The sequence below is a fragment of the Oscarella lobularis genome, chromosome 7, assembly GCF_947507565.1.
Source record: "Oscarella lobularis chromosome 7, ooOscLobu1.1, whole genome shotgun sequence".
Lineage (NCBI taxonomy): Eukaryota > Metazoa > Porifera > Homoscleromorpha > Homosclerophorida > Oscarellidae > Oscarella > Oscarella lobularis.
In genome coordinates, this window is record NC_089181.1 from 571,394 (window position 1) to 590,346 (window position 18,953).

At 45.8% G+C, this 18,953-nt stretch overlaps 6 protein-coding genes across 10 annotated transcripts; 3 read left to right on the forward strand and 3 right to left on the reverse strand.

Moving 5' to 3' along the window:
- Window positions 1-14: 14 nt before the first annotated feature.
- On the reverse strand, window positions 15-3,812 carry LOC136189608 (uncharacterized). Its single transcript, XM_065977618.1, has 15 exons — window positions 3,358-3,812; window positions 2,748-3,292; window positions 2,664-2,699; window positions 2,462-2,533; window positions 2,333-2,410; window positions 2,230-2,279; window positions 2,141-2,183; window positions 2,007-2,082; window positions 1,794-1,957; window positions 1,717-1,737; window positions 1,556-1,657; window positions 1,418-1,501; window positions 1,163-1,364; window positions 968-1,114; window positions 15-918 (listed from the first exon to the last, which is right to left on the reverse strand). The coding sequence occupies exons 1-15, from the start codon at window positions 3,707-3,709 to the stop codon at window positions 164-166; spliced, it is 2,727 nt and encodes a 908-aa protein (XP_065833690.1). The 5' UTR covers window positions 3,710-3,812; the 3' UTR covers window positions 15-163.
- LOC136189606 (uncharacterized) lies at window positions 3,780-11,517 on the reverse strand. 3 transcript variants are annotated; one of them, XM_065977615.1, is made up of 8 exons: window positions 10,486-11,517; window positions 10,130-10,427; window positions 9,984-10,070; window positions 9,860-9,927; window positions 9,530-9,811; window positions 9,181-9,240; window positions 8,904-9,122; window positions 3,780-8,671 (listed from the first exon to the last, which is right to left on the reverse strand). In XM_065977615.1, exons 5-8 carry the CDS (start codon window positions 9,750-9,752, stop codon window positions 3,846-3,848), a joined length of 5,328 nt encoding a protein of 1,775 aa, XP_065833687.1. In that variant the 5' UTR covers window positions 9,753-9,811; window positions 9,860-9,927; window positions 9,984-10,070; window positions 10,130-10,427; window positions 10,486-11,517; the 3' UTR covers window positions 3,780-3,845. The 3 variants fall into 3 exon arrangements, with proteins under 3 accessions (XP_065833687.1, XP_065833686.1, XP_065833685.1); XM_065977614.1 differs by having other exon boundaries at window positions 9,530-9,927; window positions 10,130-10,449; window positions 10,508-11,517; XM_065977613.1 differs by having other exon boundaries at window positions 9,530-9,927.
- Window positions 10,568-13,414, forward strand: LOC136189609 (uncharacterized). The gene is made up of 4 exons (XM_065977619.1): window positions 10,568-12,532; window positions 12,584-12,665; window positions 12,718-12,912; window positions 12,970-13,414. Exons 1-4 carry the CDS (start codon window positions 10,649-10,651, stop codon window positions 13,341-13,343), a joined length of 2,535 nt encoding a protein of 844 aa, XP_065833691.1. The 5' UTR covers window positions 10,568-10,648; the 3' UTR covers window positions 13,344-13,414.
- A 6-nt stretch (window positions 13,415-13,420) lies between these two features.
- On the forward strand, window positions 13,421-14,604 carry LOC136189612 (DNA repair protein complementing XP-A cells-like). Its single transcript, XM_065977624.1, has 6 exons — window positions 13,421-13,651; window positions 13,707-13,821; window positions 13,876-13,930; window positions 13,995-14,111; window positions 14,186-14,303; window positions 14,352-14,604. Exons 1-6 carry the CDS (start codon window positions 13,432-13,434, stop codon window positions 14,501-14,503), a joined length of 777 nt encoding a protein of 258 aa, XP_065833696.1. The 5' UTR covers window positions 13,421-13,431; the 3' UTR covers window positions 14,504-14,604.
- Window positions 14,348-18,150, reverse strand: LOC136189610 (serologically defined colon cancer antigen 8-like). Of its 3 annotated transcripts, XM_065977622.1 has the most exons (17): window positions 18,061-18,150; window positions 17,237-17,998; window positions 17,160-17,186; window positions 17,035-17,101; window positions 16,896-16,972; window positions 16,723-16,842; window positions 16,570-16,665; window positions 16,413-16,501; window positions 16,017-16,362; window positions 15,694-15,762; window positions 15,522-15,638; window positions 15,338-15,466; window positions 15,157-15,286; window positions 14,985-15,102; window positions 14,760-14,925; window positions 14,561-14,705; window positions 14,348-14,487 (listed from the first exon to the last, which is right to left on the reverse strand). In XM_065977622.1, exons 3-16 carry the CDS (start codon window positions 17,166-17,168, stop codon window positions 14,610-14,612), a joined length of 1,629 nt encoding a protein of 542 aa, XP_065833694.1. In that variant the 5' UTR covers window positions 17,169-17,186; window positions 17,237-17,998; window positions 18,061-18,150; the 3' UTR covers window positions 14,348-14,487; window positions 14,561-14,609. The 3 variants fall into 3 exon arrangements, with proteins under 3 accessions (XP_065833694.1, XP_065833692.1, XP_065833693.1); XM_065977620.1 differs by lacking the exon at window positions 14,348-14,487 and having other exon boundaries at window positions 14,496-14,705; XM_065977621.1 differs by lacking the exon at window positions 14,348-14,487 and having other exon boundaries at window positions 14,496-14,705; window positions 17,160-17,998.
- Window positions 17,062-18,328, forward strand: LOC136189611 (uncharacterized). Its single transcript, XM_065977623.1, has 2 exons — window positions 17,062-18,014; window positions 18,066-18,328. The coding sequence occupies exons 1-2, from the start codon at window positions 17,317-17,319 to the stop codon at window positions 18,253-18,255; spliced, it is 888 nt and encodes a 295-aa protein (XP_065833695.1). The 5' UTR covers window positions 17,062-17,316; the 3' UTR covers window positions 18,256-18,328.
- The last annotated feature ends 625 nt before the right edge of the window (window positions 18,329-18,953 follow it).

Sequence of the window (18,953 nt, forward strand, 5' to 3'; positions counted from 1 at the left end):
CGACGAAAATACGGAATCTATCTACTGAGGGACGGCGAATCCCAACCTAAGGGCTGGCTTGTTTAATTCACACGACCTTGCTCTTCTTCGCGAGATAGTGTGCGCTTGCCGCAGAACATCAAATCATAGGAGTCCCAATCTTAGTCGGCAAATTTCTTTTTTGTTACTTTCTATATATTAGTGTGACTACGCGACCATGTGATTTTCCTTTCACCGCTCGTTTTGGTGGGCACCTCTGGTAATCAGCTGATTGGCATGTGGCTTGCAAACTGCCTAAACATGTTTGTGCTTGAGGACGTTCAGCTGGGTTTCTGCTAGTCATTTGAAAGCAGATAGTTCTAACTGACTCCAAGAAAATGCCACTGCCCACTAGATCCTGAATCGCTTTCCCAGCAGGATCCTTGCCGGTTATTAGCTCAGCCAATGTCACTCCCAAACTATAAACATCAGCTTCTGGACTCTGCATTTTCCCTCTGATTTCGGGTGCAATATACGCGTGACCACGATCCAAACGCTCGGCGTGTTCAAACACATAGCGCGCAAAAGCTAAATTTCCTATCTTTGCTTCCATGTTTTCCGTAATCAAAATATTCGTTGAACGAATGTCACCGTGAAGAAAAGGCGTCGGGAGTTGATGAAGATAAGATACGCCTGAAACAAAACCCATGGCGAGATCGATCTTCTCCCTTACTGTCAGTGGGCTACACTGCTTCGACGCGTTCATCACATCCAAAAGTGATCCTTCAAGCAGTCTTGTAACCAATCCATGAACCACGTTGTCTTCCTTCAGTATAACGCCCAATAGAGACTCGATATTGGGATGCAAAATGCTCGGCATTTCTTCCTCGTGAACTATGAAATGATGGTCAAGACTCCTCACCACGACTGAAGAACCCTGCCACCGCCCAATTCTAACATCTACATATAGCAGTCAAATGAACTGAAAAGTATGACATTCATTTCTCACCCCCGTAAGCGCCAGTTCCTAGAGGCTGGCTCAGTGACGACACATCCTCCGGTGGGATTTTAGCAAAACTGAGTTTTGGTTTGCTAGCTTTGGCATCTTCTTTTGATATATTTTGCTGCAGTATCTCTTTCTGCCTTAGCAGACTTCCTAAAGAAGAAACGTCACTCGTATTCTCTTTCAGATTTTTCAGCGCACCTAATTCTTCTTCCAGTTCACTGATTTCCGACGAACTTTTTGACTGGTACAGAAGCGAGTCGGATTGCAATTGTGATATCGTTGTTTTGCTCAGTGCAAGCGAATAACGCATTTGACTTATCTCCCTTTCGGTCACGTCTCTCTTTCGTTCGGCTTCAGTTAGGAACACCTTCATTTGATTTTCCGCCGACTGAGCTTGCTTCTACAAAAAGTGTTTAAAAACTCCTCGTCACACACTATAGTGATCGTAATTACTCTTAGGAGCCTTGCTTTAGCAACTTCTTCTGTTAGAGCAGCAAGGTCATCTTCCAGTTGCTTGGTTTTCATTTTATGATGAAACTGTCCGCATCAGTCCATAAATATTTAGAAAACGGATAATCATATATCCCTCACTTCTCTTTCTTTCAACTGTAAATTAAGTATTTCTCTTTGCTCCTGCAAATCAGCCAATTCAGCTGCTTTCTTCTTCTGCTCTTTCGTTTCGTCCTCGTCTACCTATAATAGTTATGTATTCCCTCATGCCAGCTGTATATACAGTAGTCCATTCGCGTAACCTTTACATCCGTTAGTGCGGCCTATCAAAATGACAATACACTAACTCTACCCCCCTAGCTAATGCGTGTCACACGACCTTAATTTCTGGGATCCTTTCTCTTATTCTTTGCAATTCAGCTATTAATCTTTCTTTCAAACGTCTGCCCGTTTTGACTGCTCTTTCAAGCCAATTGCCATCACTCTCTTCGCGTTTTTCGTCGTCTTTTTCCTTCGTTGTTTTTTCTTCCCGCTCAATCTGACCTGTGTCAAAACGTCACTGTGATGACATCCAAAGAAGGGGATTACGCACCAAATGATCGCACTATTTTGACAACATTCCTAAGCTTGCGTAGACAAGCAATGTTGATTTCACTCATCGCCTTTTTCTAAAAGGACAATAAAAGAAAGACCTCGTGGCTCACTCAGCTCAGAAGAGTAACAAACGGTTTCAGAGAATCGCTTCCTTCCTCGGTCCAGCGGCTGCAAACTATGGGAAGCCAGTAAGACCCCATGCAACTGTCTGGAAAGCGTACCGTTCAGTTATCTCGTTGAAAGAAGAATTGAGATCTGAGAGGCCATTCACCTAAGCGTGCATGCATTAGTCAAACGAAAAGGTAAAGGCAGAGAGGTTCTTACAGTTTGAGCAATCTCATTCTTCGTTGCAGTTAATCGCGTCTGACATTTTTTACATAAAACGCTTATGTCAGAAGAAATCTACAACATCGGCTATCAAGATGTCACGCGAAATCTCACACATCAATTCACCTCTGCTCTGTCTAAAAGGGAGAAACACAAATCAATCTTCACTGACGGAAGCCTTTTGGATAAAACGGCTGTCTGTCAAACAACAGCATCACGTTACTCAATGTAGCTCATAATTTTGAATACAGCGTAGCTAGCCAAATAAAGCCACCTCTTCAGAAGTGACTTCTATTTGAGAATACCAGTAGAAGATATTCAAACTTACCTTTGCCTTCAGCAGCTGCACTCTTGAAATGAAACTCTAAATACAACTGGGTGACAGTTTGGCAGCATATAGTGAAAGACCTACTTGAGGCACGTTCAACACCGAAGGTGAAAAAGGAGGCAATGATCCAATGCCAACCCACACAGGACCCAAGCCTAGTTCAAGAAACGACAGCGCATCAAGATCTTCTACTGAATCAATGAGAAGTTGCATGACGGCGTCGCCAGGAAGAAGAAGTTTGAGAAAACAACTTCCTCGACCCATCACCTTCAGCTTGATCTCCTTGTGGCTTATTTTGTAGCGAAGGGCAAGAAAACGAGTGAGCACACGCTCTCGTTGCTCGATCCATTCAGGCGTCGCATCAAGAAAAAACAAATCAACTTCCGTTTCATAATCAAAGACAATTTCAACACGAAGTCGACGCTGTTTTCGCTTTTGACACTTTTCGGGTACAGGAACAAATTCGATTTTTTTGAAAGGAATTTTTAAAAGTCTGGCAATTGTTGATTTAATTCTGCTCTTGTTTGCCTTCCACTTTTCCAAATATTTGGGCGACATGTAAATGCAAACGAAGCACCAAGGCACTTCAGACGAGACGGAACTGCGAGGACTCGATGCGGCGGAAGTTTCTACAGTATAAACAGGTTATTTAGAAGTCTATCCATCTCCGAGAAGCGTGCTTGCCTTTACGTACCGTCATCGGAATAATAAGATCGCCCTGAAGATTGTCGTTGCACTTGGGACGACTCCGTTTTTAGTTCGCGAATTCGATTTTTTAGCAATTTCGCGAGGTGGCGATTTCCTGCGTCTTTTAGCGCTCTGCAGAATTGCTGCAACGAGTTTGGGCCACGAGTCCAGAGATATTTATACAGAAGTTCCGTCTTTCGTTCGTAATCTGTGGGTTTTGCCTTCACCGACTGAAGATCGACGTAGTTAATTAGGTCCTTCTCCAACAGCTGCGTTTCGAGACTAGGCGAAAGCGTTAGTTTGTCGAGTACGGTGCTCAGAATGGGCTGAACAACTCTTCTCCACTCGTCGGTAGACATGCTAGTCACGTGACAAGAAGCAAAAAGCCACTTCCCGGACGCTAACAACACAGAGGCGGTCGTAGCGGTCGTAACAGTGATTTACACTACTTGTGCGACTTTGAGTATACGAACTGTACACTGAAACTAAAAGTTATTATTTGCTGTTGTCTGCTTTTAGTTCGTCATTCCCACCACCAAACAGTCTGATCCATTCTTTTGGAGTGCCATCAACCATGTCTTTCATTTGTAGAATAGGCTTTCGACACTTAACCCACGCTCGCCTTAGCGTCAAAAGGTGGGAGGTATAGGCAGGTATAATGTCCCAGTTCCTAGTGTTCAAAAATCGAGCTGCTCTAGCAGGACCAGCATCCGAAGTTTCTACCGGCATATTCCGTTCTTTGACAGTGGAACAGAACAAAAAGATTGGCTCTTTAGTAGTCGGATTACGAGATCGGTGAAAAGCTGGTAGAAAATGAATTTGACAACCGTGTTTAATGCCATGCTGTAAATGCGCCTTGTCCTGATGATCGCACGGAGCACTGCAAAGAGGACATTGCTCTGAACAGCCTTCGAGGTCTTCCCAAAATTTCTCTTTTGCAGCGGAAAGTTCTTTTTCAAACATATCTTCAAAAGTATGTGTAATGGGTGTATGGAGAAGACATTCCCTAACGTGACTTCCAAACGCGGCGGAAAAGAGATGAGGATCTGTAACGTGCAAGTAGCTAGGAATGAAATCCAATATATCCACAGTCTCTCCTGTTAAACGCTGTATTTGTTGTCTTCCAAATTTGATTAGGTGTGAAGTTTTTCTTCGGCCTTTGTTAGCTTTGCCCCAATCCGACATAATGTCTGTCAACAACGCCATTTCATTTGTAATTTTTTTCAGAGCAACCGAAAACTCTCCAATAAATGCTGCATCTTTCAAGCATCGAAACCTCTCATAAACTAGGTCTCTGATAAAGGCTGAAGCGTCTTCACAAAAGGCAAGTACAGACCGCCAATTTCCTTTGATAAAGCTTTCTTCAAATGCAATGCTTACAGTAGTAGACCAGTTTGGCAGCATTTTTCGAAGATCTTTGTCAATATTGATGACAATGTCAATTACTTTCGTCTGACAAAAATTCATTAGACCGCTTTGGATATCATAAACAACTGCTTTTGCAAATTGCAAATCGTCTCGGTTGCTTTCAAGCAACAACAAATGTTTCTGGCAAATGCTTTCTCTGCGGACCTCTACTCCTATTTCTTCTTCCTGCTTTTGCAATACATGTAACATGTTCACAGTCTCAAAGACAAGACAATTAAACATGTCACTGACCAAAGTAGGCATTTTAGCTGTCAATCCAAAGTTTTCTTCGAGCTGCTTATTTAGGAGTAGTATAACATCTCTAGTCTTTGTTATCGCTTCCACTATAAACGCTCGAACAAGTTCCAGCTCGCCGTCTTCTTTCTTCTCCGTTCGAAACTCTTCAAAAAAAGCGCAAACCTTGTTCTTTAGCCAATCAGCAGCTTCCTTTTTCTGATCTTCGTTAAATTTTACAAGCGGAATTTTTGATTGAACAGATGTCTTACCGCAGAGGAAACTTTCAAAATGATCAGCATTCTTAGACGTAGCAAGAGATTGACGCGAAGGGAGTTTAGGAATTAGCGTCACAACTCCAAATACAGAGTCGTTTATATTCTCCAAACGATGATCAGCTAGAGCTATAAGAACTTCTTGAAAAATCTCTTCTTTAGATTTCTTCCAAGAATTGCCTTGAATCTCATCTACATGTGGGTTCCACTCTTGATTAAGCGCCGTACGAAGTTCCCTCACTGACATGACTGATTTCATGTTTTGCTCTCTCATCCTCCTGTCCATTTTTCCAACCAGTTCAGCACTTATTACGTCTTCTTTCATGAACATTTCGCGCCTTTCCCAGCCTCGCATACAATGTTTTGTTATTTCATTAATGCGAGAAGTCAGCCTTTGCGAATACTGGTCGTACAAGTACTGCTTACCTTTCAACGCAGAAGAAAGACGTTTGTCAGCCTTTTCTTCACATAATTTCCTTCGTGACAATAGCTCCGCCATATACGTAATACCCAAAGCTACGAGATGTAATGGGTCTTCAACCGACATCTTTAAGTAAGTCTGCAACTGCTTCTTGCATTCGTCAAGATAACCGCCGCGATTTTCGATGTGTATAGCCACAACATGAGCAAAAACCGAAGCAGCTTCTTCTCTCTCTCTAATTTGCTGCATATTGTCAAAGTTCAACAAATTCGGCCCATAAGTTTTTATAGTTGTCCACACACATCGAGCGTGCACGGACCACTGCTGTAAAGAGGAGAACTCCTCAACTGAATAGTCACCATGATGTTTGAATTTCTTTCTGTAAAGATCTAAAATCTTTTTTCGCAATACGATGCACTCGTTTGAAAAAACAGGTGACGGTAGATGTACATTTCTTTCTTCAGACCCAAAAGCAACCGGAAGTAGAGTTAAAGAATCATCATGCAGATTTAAATAGCGATTGACTTCAACTTTCAATTTTTCAGCCGTAGCCTTGATGTTTTGCAGCATTTTTGTTAGTTGGCTTTGAAGGCTACTAGCCGCTGACTTGCCACGCTCGATCTGATCGCGGAGAACAAAGAGAACGTCAGGTCGAACCCTAATGACTTCCAGACGGTTCATTGCGAAAACGGCAACTTCGAACAATTCTTGAAGTTGTCTAGCCAGTTCGCCTTTGTGATTTATAATCACAACGTGTGAACAGGCCATTGCCATTAACGTGATCTCTTTGTCAAAAGTTCGTCCTTCTCCCTCAACCGCCATCAAGCCCTCGGAATCCAAAATAAGCAAGTCAAGTTCATTTGTACGCATGTAAGATGCATAAAGTCCTCTGGTGCATCGGCCAACTCCGGTTTCAAACCCACAGCCAAACAGATAATTGAGAAGAGTCGACTTAGCTGAGCTTTGCATTCCTATCACCGATATGACAAAAACACGACGATCGCTGCCTTCTTGAAAAAGACGCAAAATAGATGATATAAATTCACTTGCCATGTAAAGAGGAGATCCACGCAGAAGTTGCATAGGGTTACCCTGTATTATCCAATCTCGGTACGTCTGAGCTAGCCGCTCTCGAGGCAAATGACATTCTTTCTCAAGACGATAAACCGTTCGGTGGTATTCATCTTTCAGGTCAACACCGGCCAGAGATATTAGCTCGCCCCATACGTCATGTATGGATACGTCGAATGCACTAATAGTCTCTTCAATCTTTGCAAGTTTATTCTTAATCGCTTTCACATCTTTATCTTGACCATCAACCTCTAGTTCATCAATTCTTTTTTTAAGTGTATTGCATTCGCTCTGCAGTGGACTACACTTGAACATCATCCACTTTGCTAGCGTCTGCTGAATAACATCAATTGCTTCTAAATCTCCCTTCAGCGCAAACGACGCAAAATCTTTAACAAAAGATGACGTTTCCTTTGCGGACATCATTTCCTCTTTCTTCTTTATTAACTCTTCAAGGTCGGACAGTTGAACAGAAAAATGTTCGGCGTTGACATCCCCGGTGGCAGCAAGATGCCTCTTTTTCTCTTCCAGTTGAGCGTGCTCAGCTTTCAGAGTGAGAACGGGAAACAACGAGCGGCTAAGTTTGTCGGAACCTGAGAGACCAACAATTTCATCCAGGGACGCTCTCGTGCGGCTTTCGATTTTGACCAGTGTCTTTCTGCGAACAGTGTACAAAGGTACACATGTGTCTTCCTGAGTGCCTCTGTAAAGTGGGTTCATTTTTGCTATTGCATTTAGTCGACAAACCATTTCCGCCGTTTGACAGGAGGCAGGCAACGTTTTTTTGTCGTGACTAGTCATCGTTTCAAAAAAAACGTTCTTGAGCTTATTCAAAGACTGTTGGCGCCCAAATATTTTGGCCTCTTTCAAATTAGTGATTTTGGCCAATTTCAAAGACACACCGTCTTGCTTTTGACGTTCCAGCCAAACTTTTACGGTCTCAAATCGTTTCTCATCTTTATCCTCATAGTCACGCCAAACTAAAATTAGGCAACTGCCCGTTGCTTTACCAAATTGGTCATTGTTTTTAATAAAACGATCGCAGTAATTCTTCACGTCATCATTCGCTTCGCCTTGTTCTGTAAAATCGCTCTTTGAAACGTGAATGACAGTTGTTGAAGCAACAGACATAAGCATGCCAAGTGCGGTGGTGAAGCCAAAACTTTCTGATGAGAAGCCATGAGCATCTGCTAGCACAACAAATGCACCACTGGCCAGTGAAGCATTAAAAAGAAGGTCGACAGATAAATTGTGACACGGGCTGCTTGAATGAAGGGATAGTCCTCTAGCTCGTGACTGTGATGAAGCGCCTAGTCCAAAAAGTTCACCTATCAGATCCGTCTTGCCTCTGTTAACTGTTGAAGTCGTTCCGCAAGACAGCACAAGAGGATTGCTCTTGGCATCAAGCACTTTTCTGCAGCCATCCAACAATAGCCTCATAGCAACGTTCCCATTTGGTAGAATCCGCCGATAGATAAAGGGTGCACAGCAGCCAATGCGAACTGCTAGTGACACCAGCCTGGAGTGCAATGAGGGAGGAGTTATTTCCAAAAGAGCAATAAACATGTCCTTGTGTGACCATTCAAAATATTCAAGCGGAAGGCACTCTAGTTTTTCGCTTGCTTCAGCCATGGCTTTATAGTCTGTCAACGCTGCAAGTGAATGTTGGCGCTTCAATAGATCAACCATGAATGAAAGCAGCTCTCTTGCAAGTCCTTTTCCTTTGCATCTGTCGTAGCAATCAAGGAGAACTTCAGCGGTATAGGAGCGACTCTCGACGATCAACAAATGATTGTCCAGCTCCACTTCCTTCTTGTCTCCAATCATTAGGTTAAAAAACTGAACAAGCGATTTGTCATCATCTGTTGGCGGTATTCCAGCAAAGCTTTCGTCGCTTTCAGGAGTGCTCACACCTATTACGCAATTACTTATTAGATAGCACACTAAAAACCCCAGCGGGTCTGAACTGTGAGGAGCTTCAGCACCACACAGCACTGTCACTTATTTCACTGTCACCGGCTACAAACAGTATCGTAGCTAGAAACAGAGCACGCAGTCTTAGCTATTATTTGCACGTGGGATCACTTGCATAGTAAGAAGGGTACCCCGCATTCTTTCAAACGCCCCTTTTGTACTCGTTCTTACTTCCGAAAAATTCATCGTAAAGTTCTGGCTGTTCCTCTTGCAGCCGGCATCGAAAGGCGGCATCGTCTTCTAGTTCCCTCAGAGCGTTGACTACGACATTCTGGCAATCGTCTTTGAGGGACTGGAAGTCCTCGAGAGCTTTCTTGACCATGTCGGAGAGAGGAGACTCCAGCAATTCGTTTGCTGTCCATTTTAGAACTTCGGAGCAAAGACCTTCCACTAGAAACGACAAGTCTGAGTGACTGCACGTGATCCTTGATCAAGTCTTGGCGCATACCTAGAAGGTTCTCAATATCTCCACGGTAGCCGACGCTGTCACTTGTTTCATCGTCAAAGTCTATAAAAACAGTTCCAAAAGCACGCCAAGTTAGTAGTTTTGAAAATGCACGTGAGATCACTTGCATAAATATGCATATAGTATCAGTTAGTTAGTTAGTAGGAGGAACTCTGTAGTGTTTACTACGCGGTAAAAGTGCCCTAAGCCTCTACAAGGCGCTTGATACTTATTTCCTCAACTCCCAATCATTCAAAGAGAACGCTTTGCGTCTCGCCGTATTTAAAACGCACGCAGAGATTGTACATCGTGATGTACACAAAAAAGGGGCGTTGACTCTAATTGTTCTTACTTATTCTGACGTGTAGTTCTGGCTGTTTCTCTTGCAGTCGTCTTTGAAACTTAGCAAATTTATCTGCATGGTCTTTTAAATCCGTTAGAACGTTGGACACCACATCCTTGTATGCGTGAAGGTCAGCAAGAACTCGCTGTACTTTCTCGGACAGAGAAGACGACAGACGAAAGTTGTCCGCAATCCACTGTATAATTTCTGAGCGAACGCTTCCTCGAGACATGTTGAATTTCTACAGCGTGACTGTTAGCAGCGCGTGATTGTCTCAGTACATATATGGTTCTGAAAACGCGTGAGCACGTGAGACATGCAAAACGATTTCCTTTATACCGTCAAATGCTCTTGAATAAATTGGACAACCAATTTATGAGATGCAGCGGCGGCATTTGCGAAAAACCCTAAACAAGCAAATTAAGGGCAAAGCGACTAAACCATATCTGAAGCTTATTCTTACTTAGGTAGCCAAAGTATCCGTGAAGTAATCCTTTTTCCACAACGCATTGAACCGATGTTCCGGCCTCTGCCAGTTTTTTCCCATACTCTTATAGCAGAACAAAGACAATCTATGACCAGTTACGGCACTGAAGATCACTTGCATACCCACTGATTCATCAACCAGTGGATCACAGTCACCACTGATAATGAGACACGGAGGAAGACCAGAGAGATTCTTGCCAAGAGGAGATGCGCGTGGATTCTCCTTGTCATCTTCAGATGTTATGTAATGTAGCAAAAACCTAGCACCGATTTAGTTAATTAGGTCCTTCTCCAACAGTTGCGTTTCGAGAGTCAGACTATAGGTGAAAGCGTTAGTTTGTCGAGTACGGTGCTCAGAATGGGCTGAACAACTCTTCGACATGTTAGTCACGTGACGAAGCAAAACGCCACTTCCCGGACGCTAACAAAAAATGGTCTAGTAGCTGTGACAAAAAAACAAATCTTTTCATTGTACGTACCCTTATCCTCAAGTTATCTCACGTCGAGTAGTGGAGCTTCTTGTTTCCACGACGACGCATCCGGCTCAACCAATCACGTTACGCCTTTACGGGGACTTGTGAGCAGAACTTTCGACGACGAAAATCGAAGCGACAGCGCGCATACGCGCGCTGGGCGATTGCGATGAGCGACTATCATCGCATCTCAAACGCGTCCCGAGCCCTCGCGAGTGCGCGCAAGGTGAGAACGAAGCGCGTCGACGCGCTTCGCGGCTGCAACCTCGTCTCGTGCCCGAATCTCGGCTTTCTTGCCTCGCACCTATCGCATCTCGACGTCAGCTACAATTGCATCGCTACTCTCGGCCCGGAAATAGGCGTTTTGGTCAACTTGGAGTTCCTCAAAGCCGACCACAATACCATTCGATTGTTGGGACCGGACGTCGGACGCGCGGAGAAACTGGAGACGTTGCTGTTGCAGGGAAATCGTCTCGCGACGTTGCCCGACGAGATGGGACGATTGAAGAACTTGCGAGCATTGAACGTTAGTGGAAATTGCCTCGAGACGATTTCCGCTCACATCCTGGGACTTCCTAGCCTGAAACGGCTCGATTGCATTCGAAATCCTCTGGTATTTCCGGACAGGAGCGTCGCCGTTTCGGGATTGGACGCAACGAGACGAAAATACCGGATTCAGCCAGTCGATTTCCCGGATGCAACTATAGAGTCAGATCTGGAAGACAGTTGTTTTGAAAGCTCCGATGAACAAGATCTAACGACGTCATCGCTATGCGGCGAGAAGCTCTTCATAAATTGTTCTCATCATCACAATCACGTGACGATCAAAACGAAATATGCACGAGCATTGATACCTGTGACTGACGGCAGACCGGATCGATTCTACATAAGAACGATTCGCTCTTCCTTCTATTGGCCACATTTGGAAGCCAACGAAATGCTCGCATCGCCAATTATTGCCGTCGAACCCCACGGATCCCACTTCGAAAGCTCGGACCCAGCTATCATCTGGATCAAACACTGCGGTTCCCTAGAACGAAATCAGAAGATCGTCCCACTCATAAGCGACACGGATACGCACAGGATTCCCACCTGGCATCCCATTGACGCAAAAGACTTCTTCATCAATCGGCACCACATCATCATCAAAACCACTCACTTCAGCCTATTCACCGTCAAAATATTCGACCCCTTCCCGGAAGTGACGCAACACATCGAAGCGGGAAGCAGCGCGACGATTCTACTGCCGACGTTTCCTGATTTGAAAATTCACATTCCGGGGACGTGCGTCGACAACAACGTCACGGTGACGCTACGCGTTCTTCCAGACAGCAACACGGATCCGAGTCTCGCTTCGCCGATAATCAGCGTAACGCCGCACGGTTATCACTTCAACGCGAACAGTCCAACTCCTATTGAAGTCACTCTCCCAATACCGAATCTAGCCAAAATTAAAAAAGGCTCGACTGGTATACGCTTGTTACATAGCAACGCGGATAAAAAGATTTGGGAAGTGTGGCCGGGACCGATTGATTTGCGTACAAACGGTCCCCACGGCGTTCTCACATTCACGACGTCCCATTTCTCGTATTTTAAAGCCCTTTTTGATACGTGCATCCTACTGCTACGCGAGGCTAAACTCGGCGCTACCTATTATTATAATCAGTTGCGCGGTTTCAATGTGCAGCTCATGTGCAAGGCTCTTATGACTGACATTGGCGATGATCTTTCCTTTAGTGTTTGTCTCATGTGTTATCGTTTTGGTCAGGAGCCGATTAACATAGGGAATTATCCGATTACACTCGCCTGCGCTCAGCAGAAGATTATGCGAGTCGGAAGCGTTCAGGTCGAGCTCAAGGGCCATGTGAACGGTTTGGCTGAAGTCGAGGAGAGTCTCGTTAAGGATATCGATTTTGACGGGAGGGATTTTACGGTTGAATTCGCCGTCAAGGGAAAAGCGAGTATGCCCAAGTGGGGAGTCCTTGGGAGAATTTTCGTCGAGTCTCTCATTAATGGCCAGTATAAGTTTGACTTGAACCTAGTTTTGGCGAAAGTGAGAATGAATAAGGCGGGTGGGTTCCCTACTAAAATGGGGTTGATTTAGAATTCCAAAGAGCCTGAACCGGTTTCTAAGTCTGACGATGAGTTGACTGATTTGGAGTTAACGTTAGCCAAAGAACTCGAAGGTACACCCATAATCGCTATGTGCGGTTTTTTAAATTTAATACTTGACATTAGATCAACTTCCCCTTGATGGTCTACAATCGGTTTCTGATGAATTGGACTTGACTCTGCCTCAAAGTGCATCGTTTATCAGCATGGTACAAGCAGCGAAACAGAGTGGAATTTCAGCTAATCAACTGGGACGAGCGGTTCAACGATACACAAAGAGGCAAAGAAAGTACAGCAGTCAATCATCATCAGACGAACAAGGTGAGATAACCAAGGCGTCTGGCCTTGGTTTTCTACCGTTTCTCCTTTTACCTTTAGATGAATCTATGTGGAGCCGTGGAGCCCGTTTCGGTCCAATAGCAAGCACCCCCCATCGCAAACCGTATCGACCTGTTCGACGAAAGCGCGGTCGTTATTCGTCAGACAATGAAGAGATTGGTAGCGAAGGTCTCGTTGAATTGTCCGATCATCTCGGGAAAGATTGGCATCGTCTTGGATTGCGACTTGGCTTCCAAAACCCTGAATTGCACGAAATCGAGAATCGCAGCGCTTCCCTAAAGGAAAGAAGCTATGAGATGCTAAACGCGTGGCATCGAAGAGAAGGAGAAAATTGCACCTACGGAGAACTATACAGAGCGCTTGGAAAGGAGAGACTATCGGGATTAGCGCGACACGTAGAAAATCCCAAGTAGATGCATGTACATATACAATGTATATATAGCCAGTGTTTTAAAATTTCGCGGGGTTTCTGTTTTGTCCCGGATAAGCAACGAACGCGAAATGTCGAAAACGTTGACTCCGGCTCAGTTCGAGCGTTCGGAGCGTAATCGGCAAAAGGCGCTATTGCTGCGCGACTCTCGTCTATCAAAGAAACCCTATTCTGATCCGAAACGCCAAGCGAAAGCGCGAAAAGAAGAGATCGATAGCGGCGCGGGATTTCTAATCGATCCCGACGAGGAGGAAGAGCGCGAACGGACCGTTCGACTCGTAGAAAGCCAAGGTATCGATCGCGAATTCGCTTACTCGACGAAAGAGTCTTAGAGGCGCTCTTCTAGCTCCCATGCTCGGCATAGCGCCTCATTCGGGACCCGTTTGTCGCGAATGCGACAAACCGTTCACGGAATCCTTCCTCCTGTCGAAATTCGACGAGCTGATTTGCGACGAGTGCAGGTGAAGAGAAAAACAGTGCCAAAGCTCCCTCATCGAACCGCGTGTTCCCCGTAGAGAGAATGACGTGGATGACAAGCATGCGCTCATCACTCGCACCGACGCCAAACAGGTCGACCCACCCCCGCTGCGCCGTCCAATCAAATAACGCTCGCCTTCCCGCTTCCCGCCTTTAGCAATACCTCCTCAAAGACTGCGATCTGGATCAAAGGGAGCCGCTCCTGCGATTCATTGTGCGAAAGAACCCGCACAATTCGACGTGGAGTGACATGAAATTATACTTGAAAGCCCAGGTGGGGGGTAGGAGAAGGAGAGGGATATTGCCCGCGACAAGATGGGCTGCTTTGATTGATTGGGCTTGCTGCAGGTGGTCAAGCGGTCCTATGAGATTTGGGGTGGCAAAGAGGAACTGGAGTCGCAGCTGGCGAAACGGGCGGAGAACAAACAACAAATGAAGGAAAGAAAATACGTGAAGAAAATCAAAGGTGACACATACCCGGTTGTGAGGGAACTTTGGCTCGATTTCTTTTTAGAATTGAGAAGAGCTGTTAGGACGAGTCTGTGGCAGAAGAAGACGGGTAGTCACGAGCACGAATTCGACGACGAAATCCACAACGAGGAAGACGACACGTGGACGAAGACGTGCACTTTGTGCGACTTTAGCCTGACCTACGAAAAGATGTAGAAAAAAAAGTAGACAAATTTATTTAATATTAAACACGTGCGGTTTTTGGTTTCTCACCCCTCGCGACGCAGTATAGCGCAAATATTCCAAAAATAGAGCGAATACCTTAATTTTGCTGCGCCGCAGTCAGGTGGTCAAGTTTCCTGCAGAGATCCTGACGATCCTCAAGCAATTCCTTCTGGCGTTGCATCAACGACAAGACCTAAACACGGACAGATACGGCAACGCCTGGGGGGAAAGGAAGTCTTATATCTACGTGCTTATGACTGGTTATGGCACGCTGATCCGTTTCTTCAAGCAGTTGCTTGAGGTCGTGGTTCTGCCTCCTGAGGATAGAGCATTCCTCTGCGTACTCCGCCGCTTCCTGTTGAAGTTGGATCGTCTTGTTCTTCAGCTGTTGTGCGGTCGATCTCGCGTCTTGTCTGGATGAGTCCGATCAGACGGCACATTGTATTGGGCATATTGAAGAAATCTCTCTTACTGGAGTCTCTTTATGCTTGAGTGAAACGTCTCCTTCACTGACGTCACTTGCTCTTTCCACTTCTCCGTCTCCTCCTTCGACTCGTCTAGGACTTGCTTCAAGTCGTTGCAACGCCCCTCTGAAAGACACCTTATTGGGCTGCCTAGACATATATAAACCTGTTCTGAAACACCTGCTTCGTCTTCCACCCGATTTATTTTTAGTTCTACGTCCTCCAATCTCTTCTCTAGTCCCCTCTTCTCTTTTGCTAATAATTTAGAGTGATATTCCACGTTGTCTTTGCTTCGTTTACACTCGATGAACTAAAGGAATCGAGTAGTCCAGCTGTGTCTAATTGGCCACACATATCGAACCTGCTTCTCAATCTGCGTCAGTTTGTCTTGCAAAGCCAAGCATTTTTCCTCGCACTCGCCGCCCCATTTCTCCGCTCTCCGAGCTCGCTCCTCCAGCTCCCACGTTTTCGTCTCAATCTCAATCCTCATCTTATAAAGTAAACAGAAATGATTACACAGCAATCAACGATCCCGGGGCACGGACCTTATGCTGACCGTCCTTCAATTTCACACAAGACGATTTTTCGTCTTGAAGAAGCCGCCAGACGTCCGTTCGCTCCTGCTCCGCCCGTCGCAATTTTTCCATCAAATCACCGACCGCCTACATGATGCCCAACCCATACTTCCCAGAACCTAATCACGAAACATTCTCTTGCCTCTTCCTTCTGTTTTTCCACGACGAAAGCCTTCTCTTTTAGCGACGCTATATCCTGTTCCAAGTGCCCCTAAACGGTACAAAACGTATTTGCCTAAGTAACACTGACAGATTCAGCGTAGCATACGTCATATAAGGAAACATCTCCCCCCTCCAGGCATTACGCTATCCCTTCTACGCACACCGAACAAACAACGTTCAACTCCTTAAGCAATAAGCCAATAACTAATGGTATTTGCTCATAAAATAAATTCCCTTCTTGCATCTTTCCTCTTAGTTAGTTATCGAGTCCTATTATCGATTAGCAAACACGCGCCAAATTACCTTTTGCCTATCTAATCTTTCCGTCTTTAGTCGAGCTTCAGCTAATTCTCTTTCCATGTCTCCCATCTCCCTTCTCAGTTCATTAATTTCTGTTGATTTTGACTCTTCTGTCGCCGTTCTCATTCGATTGCATTCGGCTTCGTTTTCATTGGCTTTCTCCTCCAATACGTTGACGTCCGCTTCGAGCTGCTTCGCGCGTTCCTCGGCGTCCAATTGGGCCGCGTTTCCGCGCTCGACAATTTCCAAAGCCTTTTGCAACTGTTTCTGCGATTCGACCTCGCGATCGCGAAACCGACGCAACGTCTCCTGCAGCGCGGAGCACAGATCGACCAAATCCGCCTTTTCTCTGTGGAAAGAAAAAAACAAAGAAACGTTTGAAAAAATGCCGGTGCATACTTCTTTAATTTTCTTATCGTCAAAGTCTCGATCCAATTTCCACACTTCCCAGAAGACGTTCCATCTCGATATCCCACAGACGAAGCGCTCTTTCGTCCGCCCCAAAATACAAACACGTGAGCAGACAATCCAAACATTCTCGAACTCTGGAACGCACCTCTTCACGACGTTCACTTCCTCCTAGGCTATCCGACTCAAAGGACCCGATCTCCTTCTCCTTCGTATCCCCACCCACAGATCGACTTAATTGAGCCTAGCATTTGAATCAATAGAACAAACAAATAAACAATTCCCCTTTTCGACATCTCACTTCATAGAAATCCGCTTGAGACTGGAGATGACTTACAAATGCTTTGTGTTGAGAAATCATTCCGGAGAGATCTCCAGTCGAGGGATGTTGTGTCGGTTCCGCATGCGGCACGCGTTTCGACTAAGAGCCGTAATTGGTTATATGAAATATTTTAATTCGTCTGATTGGATTGCCTCGTCTGTTTCGGATCGAGGCGATTCGTCGATTCGCCCTTGGAGTCGTCCCAACAGGAGTTTCAGTCTGTCTACAGCTGCGAAAATGTTGTTTCGCGGCGAATCCGACACGGCGATGATAATGCTTCTCCCCCCCTACCGTTATCGCTGCTGTGCGGTTTCGTCGCAGTCGAGAAAGACGCTTTCATTGTCCGACTAAAGCTATCCTACTTGGATCGAGGAAGGAAGGGGTCATCGGAAGGAAGTTTCGCTTCTAATTCGAACCTCGTCCATTTGAATGACTACCGCACGCTAAAAAATGAAGGTTCGAAGAAACCAAACTGTTTAGAACTATTTCCTACAGCAAGACGCGAGTAACCGTTTGAAATCTCGGCCTTCAAGAGAATTTAGCGTGCGCTAGAAACAAATTTCGAATCTCGCGATGCCTAAAGGCCGCACTGTAGAGTCCTACGAGCTCCAGTTGTCATTAGAAAAGGGACTCGGTACTATGGCACGAATCGCGACTAACGGATACTACGAAAAGTGGCCTCTTTTCTCGCCAACTTGGTACATCAAGCCAGTCAAGATTCTCCGCCTCGAACGCATGTACGAAACGACGGGCGAGTCGTCGCGCAACATCGACGTGCAAGTGACCCAAATTATGAGAGCGGAAATCGAAAGTCTCGAGGGCTGGTGGAGCTGGTTTCTATCGTTCGTGCCGCGATCGAAGACGAAACGTCTCTGGACGAAAGTGGAGAAGAATCTTCGATCCAACGTTAAGGATTGGGACGTTTTGAAGGCGATGCTGCCGCTGTGGAGCACGCTGCGACGAATGGCTATGCTCGCCGAGCTATTCGGAGCGAATACGGAAGTTGAGGCGGTCCAGGCGGAGATGCTCATGTGTCTCGTCGAGAAAAGTGCCGCTATACGACGAATGGACGCGAAAATGACGACGCTCGCCGCCGCCGGGCAAATGGTCGGCGAATGTTTGATTCGCGACTTGAAAGAAGAGGTGGAGGCACGTGAACGAGGCGTCGAGGAAGGGAATACGATGGTTTTGAATGTCGAGAAGTTGAGGATTCGACTGGGAGCGGCGGATTTCAAACAGAGGGCGTTGAGAAACGCTAAAGATCATTTCAAGTGATGACGTCAAATTAACGCACGCATTTCCCACGCTTTTTCTTACCTTAGATGCCGCTGTCTCGAAGAAGACGGCGACAAGTTGTGGTTGCAGAGTCAAAAAGTCGGCCTGACCGACGATCAACGTCGCAGATACGTCATTTCGGCGCAAACGAAGTACGAAGAGGCGGGCTTGAGCCAGAAAGTGCAAAAAATCAAAGCAGAACTCGCAGAACTCGAAGCTAAAACAAAGGACGTATAGAAAGGCTAATATTTTTTCATTCTCTAAATTGTGTTCGGCTTACGACACGTGTCGCGGGCGTGGTCGCTCTCCTGTGCAGTCGAGCACACGCCCCTTTCTGTTCCAGTTTCCCAGAGCCACCTGTCTCATTTGCCAGCTCGATTCACCGATTCAACTCCCTATCGCTTCTAATTGGGCCCGCCCGAGCGAGCGAGCAAAAATGTCGCGGTTTCCAAAGCGCAGCGGCGGTCGAATTGCTTAAAATGTGCTAATTGCAAGTAATTGGCTTTACTAAGCGGGCCCCCTCCCCATCAAGTCACCCGCTGCGCCAGTCCAGGAGGTTGTCAACCGATCTTACACTAAATTCGTCAGACACGCATCGCTGCACACGCGCACCCGCGAACGATAATAAGAGCCCAATAGAAGTCCTTTAGGATCTTAGTCGATACGAGGAGATGATTGACGAGGGATCAACGCTCGCCGTCGCTCCGTCGCCGTACAATCTACCTACGCTACCGCGCGCCGTACTCCTCCGAATGACTCAGGAACACCTAACCAAAGTTCCCTATGTTAGCGACGAAGACGACGAAGAATCGTTCGCGACTACGCAACGTCCGATGTCAAAGAGTCGATCGTTCAGCGATAAGAACAAGAAAAAGAAATCGGTGTCGTGGAACGATACCGCCGAAGTGTTTTATCTATCGACAACTCCTCTGCCA